General features: G+C 63.2%; 2 protein-coding genes across 8 annotated transcripts in view; one reads left to right on the top strand and one right to left on the bottom strand.

The window, feature by feature from the left end:
- The window catches only part of ABCA2 (ATP binding cassette subfamily A member 2), a 36519-nt gene extending 33704 nt beyond the window's left edge, over positions 1–2815 (bottom strand). For 4 of the 6 annotated variants that reach the window (XM_042786892.1, XM_042786896.1, XM_042786895.1 and 1 more), the window contains exon 1: positions 2554–2814. In XM_042786892.1, the coding sequence (XP_042642826.1) occupies positions 2554–2619 (66 nt within the window). In that variant the 5' untranslated portion in view covers positions 2620–2814. Of the gene's footprint in view, positions 1–2553 lie in introns of all 6 variants that reach the window. The other 2 variants (XM_042786897.1, XM_042786894.1) reach the window with 1 other exon arrangement.
- Positions 2816–3389: 574 nt separating this feature from the next.
- On the top strand, positions 3390–9945 carry FUT7 (fucosyltransferase 7). 2 transcript variants are annotated; one of them, XM_032994463.2, is made up of 2 exons: positions 3390–3436; positions 8623–9945. In XM_032994463.2, exon 2 carries the CDS (start codon positions 8655–8657, stop codon positions 9696–9698), a length of 1044 nt encoding a protein of 347 aa, XP_032850354.2. In that variant the 5' UTR covers positions 3390–3436; positions 8623–8654; the 3' UTR covers positions 9699–9945. The 2 variants fall into 2 exon arrangements, with proteins under 2 accessions (XP_032850354.2, XP_009968657.3); XM_009970355.3 differs by lacking the exon at positions 3390–3436 and adding an exon at positions 7145–7197.
- The last annotated feature ends 3171 nt before the right edge of the window (positions 9946–13116 follow it).

Raw genomic sequence — 13116 nt, 5'->3', positions numbered from 1 at the left:
CTGGTGCCAGGGATGGTGGCGACCCCCCCATGGCCACCAGCATTCAGGGGCAGTGCAGGGGACTGGCCCCAGCTCTCGAGTCCCAGACGAGCATCCTCAGCCAACCCTCAAGTATCTGCTCCCCATCCCACCCCACAGTACCAGGGCCACTGCTGGGAGGAAAGCACACCATGATGAGGCACCCACCCCAGGACAGCATCCTGCAACATGGGACTGTGCTAAGAGGCAGCTGCTCGTAGGGCAAGGCACACACCACACTCCTCCTGGGAGATGCCCAGCAACCCCCAACTCCAACCCACACCTCGGTGGTGAATCCCCAGCAGGGGAGGGGTCTCATGGTTACCCCCCTCCCTGCTCCAATCCCCTTATAGCCTCTGCCTGCCACAGCAGGATCAACCCCTGCTGCAGCAAGATATGCCCGGTGGGATACGGAGGTGTTTTTACTCGGTGAAACATCCAGCTTGGGATGGGGCCAGGGCAGACCTACACTGAAGGACCCACCAGTGGCTCTCCCCTACCCCATGTGCATCCTCCTCCCACCCCAAGAGCCCCACCAACATGCAAGGTACGCCTGATGAGGCCAGGCTCCAGCACGGGGCCTGCCGCTGTACCAGCCCTGCCAGCACCAGTAGCTGCGCTCTCGGGCTGCTGGGAGAGGGCAGCACTCCCCCAGGCACAGGCAGGATGATGTCCCTTTGCCCAGACAGGGAGCTGACCGTGGGACTTGCACGCAGCAGGAACACAAAGAAGTAGGTGGCACACACAGGACACAAACATCCTCAGGGCATGGCTACCCCAGGGGCTGCACCAAATCCATCCATGAGCTCTCACTCCGGCACACGGCTGGTTCTCTGCTTGCCCCATCCATGCATAGCATCACTGGGTGGGCGAGGAGGTGCTGGTCCTTCCCCCAACTCCCTGTCTGCAGCAAGCAGGGCACTCCAGTGATGTTCCCCACGCATGGGGGTGATCAGGACTGGGCTCCTTGTCCTCCTCCTCCAGCTGCAGCTTCCTGCACTGCACCCTAACGCTGCCCACCGGGCTGGGGAGGCTCTGGGAGAAACAGGTCCCCAAAAGCTGTGCGCACACCCAGTTTGTAATCCCACCAGCCACGGTGGCCAGGTCTGGGTCAGTGGCCAAGGGCCAGTGGATGCCAAAGCACAGCTGTGCCAGCCAGCTCGCCCTCAGGGGCAGGGGTCCACAGCACCCTGGCACCGGGCAGCCCCTCACTGTGGCCACTCAGCTCTGCTCAGGGTAAGCAGCAGGGATGACTCAGCCAAAGAGCATCATCCCCCTCACCCATTTTGGGGGGCACCCGCCTGCAACGCAGGCCTCGGCGCAGCCCTGCCCACGCCCACCCCTGCCCCAGGTGGTCTCTGGTGCCCCAGCCACAGGGACAGCCGGGGGGGGGGGGGCCTGATGCTCCAGCGCTGCCGGCGGGGGAAAGCAGGCAGGATCAAGCCTGCAGGATATTTGGGAGGGGGAAGAGGAGAGAGCACTGCCAGCTCGGGAGCAGCAGTTCGTTACCCTCCCCCACCCTCTAAAAATAACCATCTCCCTCCCTCCCAGCACGCCCATCCCCCTGCCGGCACCGCTGCCCGGGGTCCCCGCGGCCGGGGGTCCCTCCCCGGAGGGGGTCCCCCCCCGGAGGGGGTCCCTCCCGCCTGTCAGGCAGGATTTGGCAGGGAACCCTGCCCGGGAGCTGCCAGGCAGGGCAGGGTCAGACCGTATTCACAACCCTGGCAGGGAAAGTGCCGCTCGGCCCCCCCTGGGAGGGGACCAGCCCCCCGGGGAACCCCACGCTCCTCGGCCTCACCCTCAGAAAGTGGGAGCAGCTCCTCTCCAGCCCACAAAGAGGCAGCTCTGACCCACATATGATTTGGAAACCTATTTATAGCCCGTGGATACTGAGGGCTTGGGGAAAGCTCTCCCTCCCCGTAGGGTCAGCCCCGGGGCTCGGGGACCGGGCTGGGGAGCGCACGGGGCCTTTAGGACAGGAGGGCAGGCAGTGGTGGGGAAGGAGATGCTGCCCAGGGCAGAGGGTTGGGTGGGAGACAGCACCGAGCCCACGGGCCTGGGCTCCTCCAGCGGCCACAGGGCCCGGATGGCTCCCACGGACACGGGGTGGGAGCGGGGCAGGAGAGACCCAACTGTTGCTGCCCCACGAGGGGAGCTGACAGGCGGGGCCCACGCCGGGGCCGGGTGGCAGCCGGGCGGTCCTCGGCCGCTCCGGGGGTTCATGCCCACGCTTCTTCCTCCCTACAGCCCCACGCGAGCACCCATCGCACCTGCCACCCCACGCACCGCCCGCCCCCAGGGCGCGTGGTGGCGGGGGGAGGACAGCGCGGGGGGGGGGGGGGAGACCCAGCCCTCGGGGGGCGAGCGGGCAGCTTCGCGTCCCTCCTGCCGCCCCGTGGGCTCCCCGCGGAGCACACCCCACACCCCCCCCACACCCCCCCCCACACCCGGCAGCCTCGCCTCGCCCCCCGCGGCGGCAGCTGGGGGGGGGGGGGAGCTCCGGCCCGCCGGGGCCCCGCCGCCCCCGCTGCTCACCGGGCTGCGCCGCTTCAGCGTCACGTTCTTCCAGAGCAGGAGATGGAGCTGGTGCAGGAACCCCATGGCCGGGCCAGGCCCAGCCCCGCCGCAGGGGCTCCCCCCCCCCCCCGGCTCGGCTCCGCGGATCACCCGCCGCCCACCGCCATTCCCCACCGGGCCGCCGCCTTTGTCCGCAGCAGGGAGGGAGGAGGGAGGGAGGGAGGGAGGGAGGGAGCGGGAAGGAGAGAGGGAGGGAGCGGGACGGGCTCCGGCTCCGGCTCCGGCAGCGGCCCGGCCGGCCCGGCCTTGCGCAGCACCGCCCCCGGGCCGGGGCCGCCCGCCCGCCGCCGCCCCTTAAAGGCTCCGGCGGGCCGGGGCCCCCCCCCCCCCCGCCGCTCAGGGCTTTGCCGGGCCCGGAGGGCACTGTCATCCCGCCGGGGGGGGCTCCCGGGGATTTCCCGGTGGATCCCGAGGCCCCGAGCCGAGGGACACCGGCCGCTGCGGCACCCGCGTCTGCCCGGGAACGGGCTGCCTGCCCCGGGGAGCTGCCGAGCGCGGGAAGCCCCCGCTCCCCAGGAGCTGCCCCTGCTCCTCCCCAAACCAGAGGCGCAGGGGGGTCACCCGCCTCCCCTCCACTGTTGCCCCTCCAGGACAGACTTGCTTCAGGGCGGCTGGTGGCTGCGGAGGTCTGCGGGCGAAGGTGGTGGCACCGCTGTCCCCACACGCCGGTTGCTGGCGGCCCCGCTCAGTCCCAGCTGCCTGCAGCTCCTGCCCAACTGATCCCACGGACGGGTGGTGGGGTGTCCACATGTGTTCTTGGAGGGGACCAGCCCGCCTGCAACAAGCTGTACCCCCCCACCCAGCTGTGACTCCAATTCTGGGAAGGATGCACTCAACAGCAGTAAGCATTGAACTAGGCCAGCTTTCTTCCTTCCTTCCATCCTTCTCTCACTCCCTCCTTTCCTCCCTCCCTCTTCCCATTCCTCTGGTTCTCTTCATTTCAGGACCTGTCCCTCCCTGCCCCCCAGCTGTCAGTAGCCACCTCTCTCCTTCACCCCCTTGCCTCTTAACCATCCCAGTCTCCATGCTGCTTTCAGGGCCAAGTGCAGCCAGGAGCTGTGAATAACTCATTTGGCTGCCCCAGCCCCCAGTGGTGTTGCCAAGGGTGACTGTGTTTTGGGCAGGCTCTGCAACAGCTGTCCAGGCACTAACAAAAGCTCCCCTTGTCCTGCCACAAAGCGCCATTACTCAAAAAACTTCTGGGTGACTCACTGTGAGGAGGTGAAGGAGGACGAGGGATGCCCCGGGGGATGCGGTGGTGGAGAGGCACTATGTTGCCCCGGCTCTGTGACCTGGGGAGGGCAGCTGGTTTGGAAGGGCTGCAGGGCGGTGCAGGCAGGTGTGTGGGCAGCAGAGCTGCCTGGCATCAAGGGGAGCTTTGCAGGGGGGTGGCCTGGGCTGGCTCCGCACCTTTCCATCTGCACCCCGCTACCATGAGTAACCTGGGGTTGCTGCACTGTCATGACCCAGAGGTTTGCTGGCTTTGAAATACCATCTGGTATTCAGATCTGGTGTCAAGGTAAGCTGAGCTGTGGGGGTTCAGCCAATGGGCTGTCCAGCCCTCGCTCCAGCAGTGGCTTTTACTTGGTCCCTGGTGAAGGACGGATGCATGCACCCTTGGCTCCTCCCAAGGGATTGCACATGGGTTGGCCCCACCCCACACTAGAAACACCTCAGAAAACCCTACCCTTCAGCAGAGCGGGTCCCCAGCTTGGAGGGGCACAGGGGAGAGCATCACGGGTGGGGCTGTGGGCAACGGGGTGCTGTGAGCAGTGACCTGGATCTCCCGCCTCCCTCCCCTCCTGGGTGGGTCTTAGTGAGCTCTGCAGCTCCTCTTCTCCTTGGCACAACCACAAAACTCCGCGAGGGGCCAGCAAGAGACAGGCCCAGCAGCATGCCATGGGGCAGCACAGCCCCAGTGACTCAGTGGCCCATCTCCTCTGTGGACCCCGGGCCCTGAGGAGGCCTCCCCCCCACTCAGGGGAGTTCCTTGCAGGGTGGCCAAGCTCCTCTCTCTGTGTGTCGTCATCTGCAGATGGCAGCACCCACCCACACAAAGCTCCCTGCTCTGTGCTGGTGCCATCTGGTGTTACCTGCCGGTCTCATGGCCCTGGGCACTGGGGGCTTCTGCCCAGCCCACCCAAGCAGAGCTGACCCTGGCTCCCAGCACGGCTTGGAGCAATTAGCCAGCCCCAGCCTCTGGCACCATCTTGCCATGTCCCTGGGCCTCGGGGGTCAGGGTGGCTGGACCCACTGACTGCAAGTGCCCCACCACCACCACCCAGAGCATCATCTGCTGCCAGGCTGTCCTGGGACAGCACCTGGTTGCAGGTGCTGAGGAAAAAGCTCCCTCCTGCTCCACCACCCATCCCACAGCCCCCGTGAGAGCCCTGTGGCAGATGCTGTCCCTGCTGCTGTCCTCTACGGAGGGGAACGACCACGTCCTGTGTGGGCCTGGTCCCCAGGGCCATGCAGGGGGGGCTGGGGACAGCTGTGGGGACACTGCTGGCAGCTCCAACCAGGCAGGGAGTGCTGCCTGCAGCCAGCAGGCTTGGGGCAAGTCAGGCTGGGAACTGTGCCCTGTGGGCTGTGCAGCGCCTGGTATCTGGGCTTTCGATCATGTAGGGGAAGAAATGCAGAAAGGGGGTTAGAAAAGATAACAGGAAACAGGGGACATGGCTGGGGAGGAAAAAACACCCAGCCCCAGAGCTGCAGTTGGCCTCCGAGGGCTCCCAGGGCAGCACTGAAACCACAGAGCCCTGCTACGCCCCAGCATGGTGGCATGGCACTGTGCCCAGCCACTGCCCCGGCCCCTTGCCTCACCGCCAGCTCTGCAGCCATCCTTGTCCCCAGGATCCGGGCAGCTGGCAGGAGCAAGGGTGCAGTGAGGGGTGAAGACCCCAGGGGTGCTTGAGCAGCCCAAGGACCCCCAGAGAGCAGTTCGGGGCCCCACGCGCAGCTCTGGGTGTGCCAGCGCATGCCCCTGCCAGCTCCAGGGACAGCACTGCATGCCTCAGGGCTCCCCTCTCCACCCGTGCCTCAGTTTCCCCATCTCTTTTCTCCCGCCAGGGTTTTTGGCGAGGCTTGGTGCCCAGACAGCAATTCCAGCAAAGAAAACAACTGAACACGTAGTCACACTGGGACAGGGACAGATCCACAGCCTGGACATGGGAGGCAGCTCTCCATGCAGACATTGCTGTGGCACACACATGCCCAATTCCCCTTTTGGCAGAAAACAGCCCAACCAGGGCAGGTGCCCGGGGCTTGGCAGCACTGAGGAGCTGCTGGTGCCACTTTAGCTGATGGTTTCAAGATGAGTCAGTGGGAGTCAAAGTTGGTGTGCATCCTGTTTTCAACCAGGCTTTGGGTGGCAGCTGGGAGGCACCTTGGCGAGGCTGAGGGCAGGGCCTGCCCCCATCCCAGCGCAGGCAGGGCTTTCGGACCCCAGCACATGCACTTGGGCAAGGCGGCTGGCTCCTTCCCAGCACCCGCGAGGAGGGAATCGCCCATGACCCTGCTGCCATGGGCACAGACGGTGGCAGTGGCAGTGCCAGGCTGAGGCTCTGGGGCTGATGCTGCCTCCATCTCAGACAGCTCTGCCAGGGGCAGCAGCAAATGCTGAGGAAGCACCTTGTTCCAGTCTGATCCAAATGAGCATCTTGCTGTTCAGCTACTCCTGGGTGATTTTGGAGGGAGCTGCATGTGCCAGGGATGCACAGCCAGACCCAACAATCCTGCTTTCAATACTAATAATAGCAATACTAATACTAATACTAATAATGATAATGATAATAATAATGACGTATCAGTGGTCTCAGTGAAAGAATATTTGTGGGGTGTGCTTTGGCACAAAGCTGCCAGCTCGTAGAGCTGCCCCAGGGGCTCAGCACAGCCCCGCTGGGCAGCTTTACCCCCTGCACGGCCATGGCTCCAGCAGCCTGCAGTGCAGGCAGGAGTGCCACAGGCAGAGCAGCCCACTGGGGCTCAGGACCCTGCCTCCACCCTGCCCTGCAGGGCTGGGTGCCCAAGGACAGGGTGGGGTGGCAGGGCTCATTGTGGGTCTGGGATATCCACCCACTGTCCCCTCCTCTGGGCCACCACGTGCCTCCTCCCTGTTCCTTGGCACCCCTCTGCCATGGGGGCAGGAACCCAGGAACCCTGTCAGAGAAGGTGGCCAGTGTGGGCACGGACCCAGTCCCTGCCAGCTTGAGAGGGGACCGTCCCACACCACGGTAAGTGCCAGAGAGCCCTGGTGCAGTGCAGAGACACGAGGCCATCCCACAAATCTCAAAGCAGGGACGAGTACCTCGGAAGACCACAGCCTGGCCAGTGGATCGAGGCACCCACACATCTATGGGGTGCATGCTCAGCCATGCAGCAGCCCCCCAGCCATGGGTCACATCGCTGCCTGTGCAGTGCAGGGGGAGTGCTGGGAGTGGGTTGTGCCAGCTGCCATGCGCGGCAGGAAGGACCCGCTGTGGGGCCGGGACGAGGCAAAACCGCAGAAAAGAGGAAGCCCTCGAGTGTCCTAGCCCAGTACCAGCAGCTGCCTGGGCAGATGCGCACAGACACCTCGCATGCCGCCACGCCAGTCCTTCCCTGGTAAGTCTGAGCCCAGCACCACTGCCCACAGCAGGGAGAGGTGCTGAGAAACGGGTCAGCTCCTGGCACTGCCAGAGTGGGGTATCCCCTCCCAGGGCATCATTAAAAAACAGGGGAAGCATCCCCACTGCTGGGGACAGGCGGGCAGAGACACCCGAAGCACCAGTGTGCCATGCGGGGAGCCGACAAAGCTTTCCCAACCCTCCCCGCTTTGGATGCCAGGTTTTTCTGGAGCCTAAACTTAGCACATGTATTTTAGTGGGACAGACAGAGAGGGCCAAGGCAGTGAAGGGATTTTTTGCAGCAAAGCTGCAGCAGCTGGGGTGGGAAAGCAGGGCACCACTTTCCGGGAGGCTCTAAAGTTGCAGTGGAACCAGCACAGCCCTGGCCAGCAGTGGGGCTTGGGCAGCCAATGTGTTTTCAGAGGTTACCTTAAAAGGGAAACCGCTTTTGGTGCCAAACGCCATGGATGGCCTGCAGGCACTGAGCCCTGCGCCTGGGACCAGCACTGCCAGGTGGGCTTAAGCTGGTGGCTGGTCCCCAGCCTAGCCAAGCGTCCCCCTCGCTGCCCCCATCACTGCGCTCTGCTTCCTGGTTAAAGCACAGCACTGCCGGCGGGGGCCTGAGGCGGGCAGATGGGCACTGTGGCTGGGAGAGCATCTCGTGTTCCCATGTGCCTGCGAGCTGAGCCCCACCAGCGGCAGCCCCAAATGGCTCCCTGCCCACACTGCTCGCCCTGCCCTGCCTGCGAGGCACTGGCCATCTGTGACACCCCGAGAATAAAATATGAGCATTTGGGGCACCGAGGCTGCAAGCTCCCAGCCTGCTGGGGCTCCCCGTGTCCTTGGTGGCTGGGGAGAGCACCCTGAGCCAGTCACTCCCAGGAACACCCCAGTTCGCAGCTGGGAGCCAGGATGTTTGCCCTTGCCCTTTGGTGTGTGGTCCCATCCTGTAAATCCCCAGACACCTTCCTTCGGAGCCTGGCTGTGGCAAAGCTAGCTGCGTTTCAGGCTTGACCTGCCCCAGGCAAAACAAGAAGGGTGGAGTGGGACCGTGACTGTTTGTCAGGTGGGGAAACTGAGGCATGGAGCAAGTACCAAGGACTGCATCCCTCATGCATGTCACGGGGAGTGGTGCCAGACAGTTGGGGAGGGGGGAAAGGTGGCTGCTGCCCACTGTTTCTGTACCTCCCTTTGGCAGCATCCACAGCAGGGGGGTGACACAAAAGCCACTGTGGGGTGACACTAGGTGCACGGGGACCCTGGAAGGGGGGCCAGGGGCTGCCAGAGGGGCCAGGGGTGATACTGGAGCTCAGGTTTCATGGAGAAGCCCTTTCTCCATCCCCTCTGGCCCTAGCGCTTTACACCACCCCTTGCCCACAGCAAGCTGAGCTGACGGCCCTTGGTAGCCTCTCCTCTCTCCCAGGTGCCAGCTGAAGTGACAGCCAGTCCAGCAGAATGCCCCGGGCATCGCTGCTGACACGGCCACCATGGGGCCGGCCTGGTGTGAAGGCGGTGGTCACCGCTGGGCTGTTTGCAACCTTCCTCTGGAACCTGAGATGCTTCCTCAACCCCGGCAAGTTCTCCAGAGAAGCCCCCAAGCACACTGAGCCGCTTGTGGTCCTGGTGTGGGAATGGCCCTCGAGGCAGGCCCCCAATGTCAGCGGGGACGTCTGTCGTGAGCTGTACGGCATCGCAGGCTGCTGGCTCACCACGGAGCAGCGGCTGCTGGGCCGGGCAGATGTGGTGGTGTTCCCCCACACCAGGCTCCAGCCTGGCACGGACAGGCTGCCCAAGGAGAAGCCGCCAGGGCAGCACTGGGTGTGGGTCTCCCTGGAGTCCCCCTCCAATACTAAAGCTCTAGAGAGGTGGAACCAGACCTTCAACTGGGTGATGACCTACAGACGGGACTCGGACATCTTCATCCCCTATGGCAAGCTTGTGTCCAACCAGTCAGCCACTGTGAACATCCCTGAAAAGACCAACTTGGTGTCCTGGGTTATCAGCAACTACCACAGGGCTCAGAAAAGAGCTGAAGTCTACAAAAACCTCTCCAGATACCTCCATGTGAACATATACGGGAAAGCAAACAAAAAGCCACTTTGCAAGGACTGCCTCTTGCCAACAACATCCAAGTCCAAGTTCTACCTGGCCTTTGAGAACTCCATCCACAAGGACTACATCACTGAGAAGCTCTGGAGGAACTCGCTGATGGCTGGCACTGTGCCCGTGGTGCTGGGGCCTCCCCGGGCCAACTATGAGCAGTTCATTCCTGCAGACTCATTCATTCACGTCGATGACTTTGGTTCCCTGGCAGAGCTGGCCACCTTCCTGAAGACCATGAACTCCAGCCGCTACCAGCAGTTCTTTGCCTGGCAGAAGAGGTACAGCGTGAAGCTCTACACCGACTGGAGGGAGCGAATCTGCACCATCTGCATGGCCTATCCCAGCCTGCCTCATGGCCATGTCTATCCCAACCTGGAAAGATGGTTCAACACCTAGTATGGGGTGGTATGTGCGGGGACCATTGGGCAGAGGATGCAGGGGTGGGGAGAGCGTGGGGCACCCTCCTACAGACCAGAACATGGAGCAGAGGGGGATATGGGAGCCCCAACCTCTCCTCCCAGACTGGCTGTTGCCACACTGAGACCTTGAGCAACTTTGTGTGACTTCATTTCCTGCAAAATGGGACTAACATCACCCCCCCTCAAAGACCCATCACTGACCTACTTCACCAGGGTGCTGACAGGATGAGAGGGTGCTTTGGAAATAAACGACACAGTGCTGCAGAGGCCCTGCCTGTGGTGCGAGGGCTGGGCAGGGCAGAGGACTGGGCAGAGGCGGGGGGCTCAGGGCTCCCCAGTCTTCCCCTGTGATCGCTCTATGCCCCATCCCAGCACCTTCTGCTGGGTGGCAAAGCCCCAGTGACAGAGGCCCCATGGTGACATTTCTGGCTGAGGTGAAGGAGCTGAGCTCAGGGCAGCTGGGGGGAGCCCATCACCCTGCAGCAGGGGCAGAAAGCACAGCCTCTGCTCCGCTACTTCCCAGCACAGGCCGACAGCACCCATTTCCCCCACCCACCCCCACTCTCAAACTGTGGATGTCACTGTGCTGGTGAGGACCGGCAGGACACCGGATGCTCTCGAGGGCAATCTCAGCCTGCTCAGTGCCAGGCTGAGTCAGAGAGGGATGCTGTGGTTTCTCACTCCCCTGCCGGCACGCCTGCCCTGTTGCAGCAGGAAGCCAGCGAGGTGGTGGGTTCCAGAGCCTTGCAGCAAACCCAGAGCAAAGCCGGTCCTGTGGGCACCCTGCGGCACCGACAGCCTGCACCGTGTGTCCTTGACAGTGCCAAGGCCCGCATGCCCTGCGCCATGCACGCTCCATCCACCCCAGGTGCTTGCACCACTGGCACCCTGGAGTGCTGGACCGTGTGCCATGCACACATGGCACTGTGGGCACCCTGCAGCACACACCCCCTGCACCCTGGGCATGGGCAACGTCCAGGCACCCCCGAGGGGAAGCACCCATCTGGGATCAGTGGCAATGTCAGGGTTGGGTGACGGGACCAGGGGGTGGGACGTGACTGCTCCATCTGTGCCTTGCTCCATGCCCCTCACTGTGTGCCCCCCAGCTCAAGTGTCACCAACCCCCTTGATACAAACTTTTTACAGATTTCCCCTGATTTATCTCACCGCAGCCCTGAAGTTGCCCAGACCCACCCCTGCCACCCCACGAGCTGCTGAGTGTCCTCCAGGACCTGCCCCCCGTGCCCAGGGTGTGGTGGGGCTCAGGAGTGCAGCGACACCCCCCCAGCAGAGGGGACAATTCCTGCCCCATGTTGGCGCTTTGCTATGTCCCCAGCAGCCGCTCACCCAGCCCAGTCCCTGTTGGGTTGCTGTCTGATGGGCACACTGTGCTCTTCAGACTTCTGTGGCTTCCGATTTCTGTTTTATTTTGTCTTCTGGGTCAACTGAAAATGGAGCAGGCGGGGCTGAGCGCTGTAGGCAGGGCACTAGGGCAGTGGGATTTGGGGATCCCATGGGAGGCCGGGGCTCCTGCCTGGCTGGCCTTTGGCTGGAGCGGAAAATCAGATGGTAGAAATGTGGATAAGCAAACCTTAGGGACGTGACATCCTTCCCAGTCTTTCCACTACCTACCCTGCTGAGAGCCAGCCTCCAACACCCCCACCCCCCGACACCCAAAGCACTAAGGCAGTATAGGGCAGCAGTGGCAGTGGGGGGCAGTTTCCAGCGGGTGCTGTGCCTGGCTCTGCCTCCAGCCTGCAGCCAGGCAAGGGATGTGGCCTGGGCACCCAGGTGCTGAAGAAAGTGGGGACACAGGGTGAGCCAAGGGGATCCCACCCCGTGGGGCTGGCATCCAGGCCACTGTGCACCCCAGCCCTTTGCACGGTCCTACAGTGCCCCGCAAGCAGCTGCCTGCAGCGACCCCGCTCCTGCCCAGCCCCTGCCAGCAAGGCAGCAGGCTGGCCCTGGAGGCCAAACACGTCCTTTACTGGCAGAAGAGCTATTCAGTAGTTTCCTTACAGGCTTGGTAATTTCCTTGCTTCTGCTCAGGGGAAGAACCCCTGGGCGGGCAGAGGCTGGTGGCAAACCAGGCTGCAGAGGCAATGGCAGTGAGAAGGGAGGTGTTTTCCCCAGGCACTTCTCCTGGCTGGGCTGGCACCTCTGATCCCCACCAACTCAGCTCCTGGTGCCCACCCCAACCTGCCTGGCTCGGCTGGCACCACCCCACATGGCCACCGCCAGGCTGCCTCAGCTGGACCACGCACACAGGAGCGTGGAACGTCCCTTGCCTGCTGGCAGCCTCTTGGCAGGGACAGCCCAGGCTTCCCATAACTCTCCCCTGCCCACCCCAGGGGCTGGGAGCTTGTCAGCTCCCACTACATCCCCACCTGGTCCTTCCCTGTCCACAGCATCCACTGGAGCAGCCCGCAAGATCCCACTGGGCTTCCACCCTCCCCCATAGCAGCTGTGGAAAAAACAGCTCAAACTGGGTGGAAGGTGACCCCCCAACACTCCTGACTACCTCTGCTTTGGAGGGGGGGGGCACAGCCTCGACAAGCTGGTATCACCATTCTTGATGGTGGGCTGGGCTTGTGGCACCCAAGGGCCAGGTGTTGCTGGCACCACGGGAACAGGTCAGCATTATTTGCATGCACCGATCCAGCCCCACCATGCCCCCCCCCACAGCCAAACCCTCACTGCTGGGCTGCCTGGCAGCGTGCAGGAGCCAGGGTGCAAGGAAAGGGTTAACTCACTCTCATGCCCCAAAGAACTGAGATTTATTCCATTGCCAGAGGGAATATGATTAAGACAAACAAAAAATAATCATCAACTACAGCAGGCTCAAAAGCACGGGGGTGCTAGCAGCATGGACAGGATGGGGGTGCTAGCAGCATGGACAGGACGGTGTTCACCCCCCTGGGCTGGGACTCCCCGGGGAAAGATGGTCCCTGGGCTGGGGCAGAGGGATAGCAGCTGGAGAGGGCACAGGGGACCCAGGGTGATGCTGGGCACAAGGGCCAGGCAGGATCTCCATCCCACACCACCCCCCCCCCAAAACAAGCCCTGCCAGCCTGCGCATGGACAGGTGAGGTGTTCCTGCGCTGCAGGGCAAGGGGAGGCTGGGGCTGTGAGGGCTCTCCTCCAGGGCTCTGCTCCAGCCCCACGCTCCAGCCCTTGGCTCAGCCCGGCTGCCTGGGAGGGTGGGCAGAGCCGCCGGGGACCCTGGCCCTGGGCACAGCACCCCAGCCCTGCTCTACGTGACAGGGAAGAGACACCTGGGAAACTAGCAATCACTACAAAAATTTTTGCTTTTTTAAAACTACAACCAAAAACCATTTTAAAAAAATAAAACCACCCCCCTCCCCCCCCACCCACCCACCCCACCCCCCAAAAAA

The sequence above is a fragment of the Tyto alba genome, unplaced genomic scaffold, assembly GCF_018691265.1.
Source record: "Tyto alba isolate M040663 unplaced genomic scaffold, T.alba_DEE_v4.0 Super-Scaffold_11, whole genome shotgun sequence".
NCBI classification, from domain to species: Eukaryota; Metazoa; Chordata; class Aves; order Strigiformes; family Tytonidae; genus Tyto; species Tyto alba.
The sequence above is the reverse complement of the archived record's forward strand: the minus strand, read 5'-3'. Positions and strand labels throughout refer to the sequence as shown.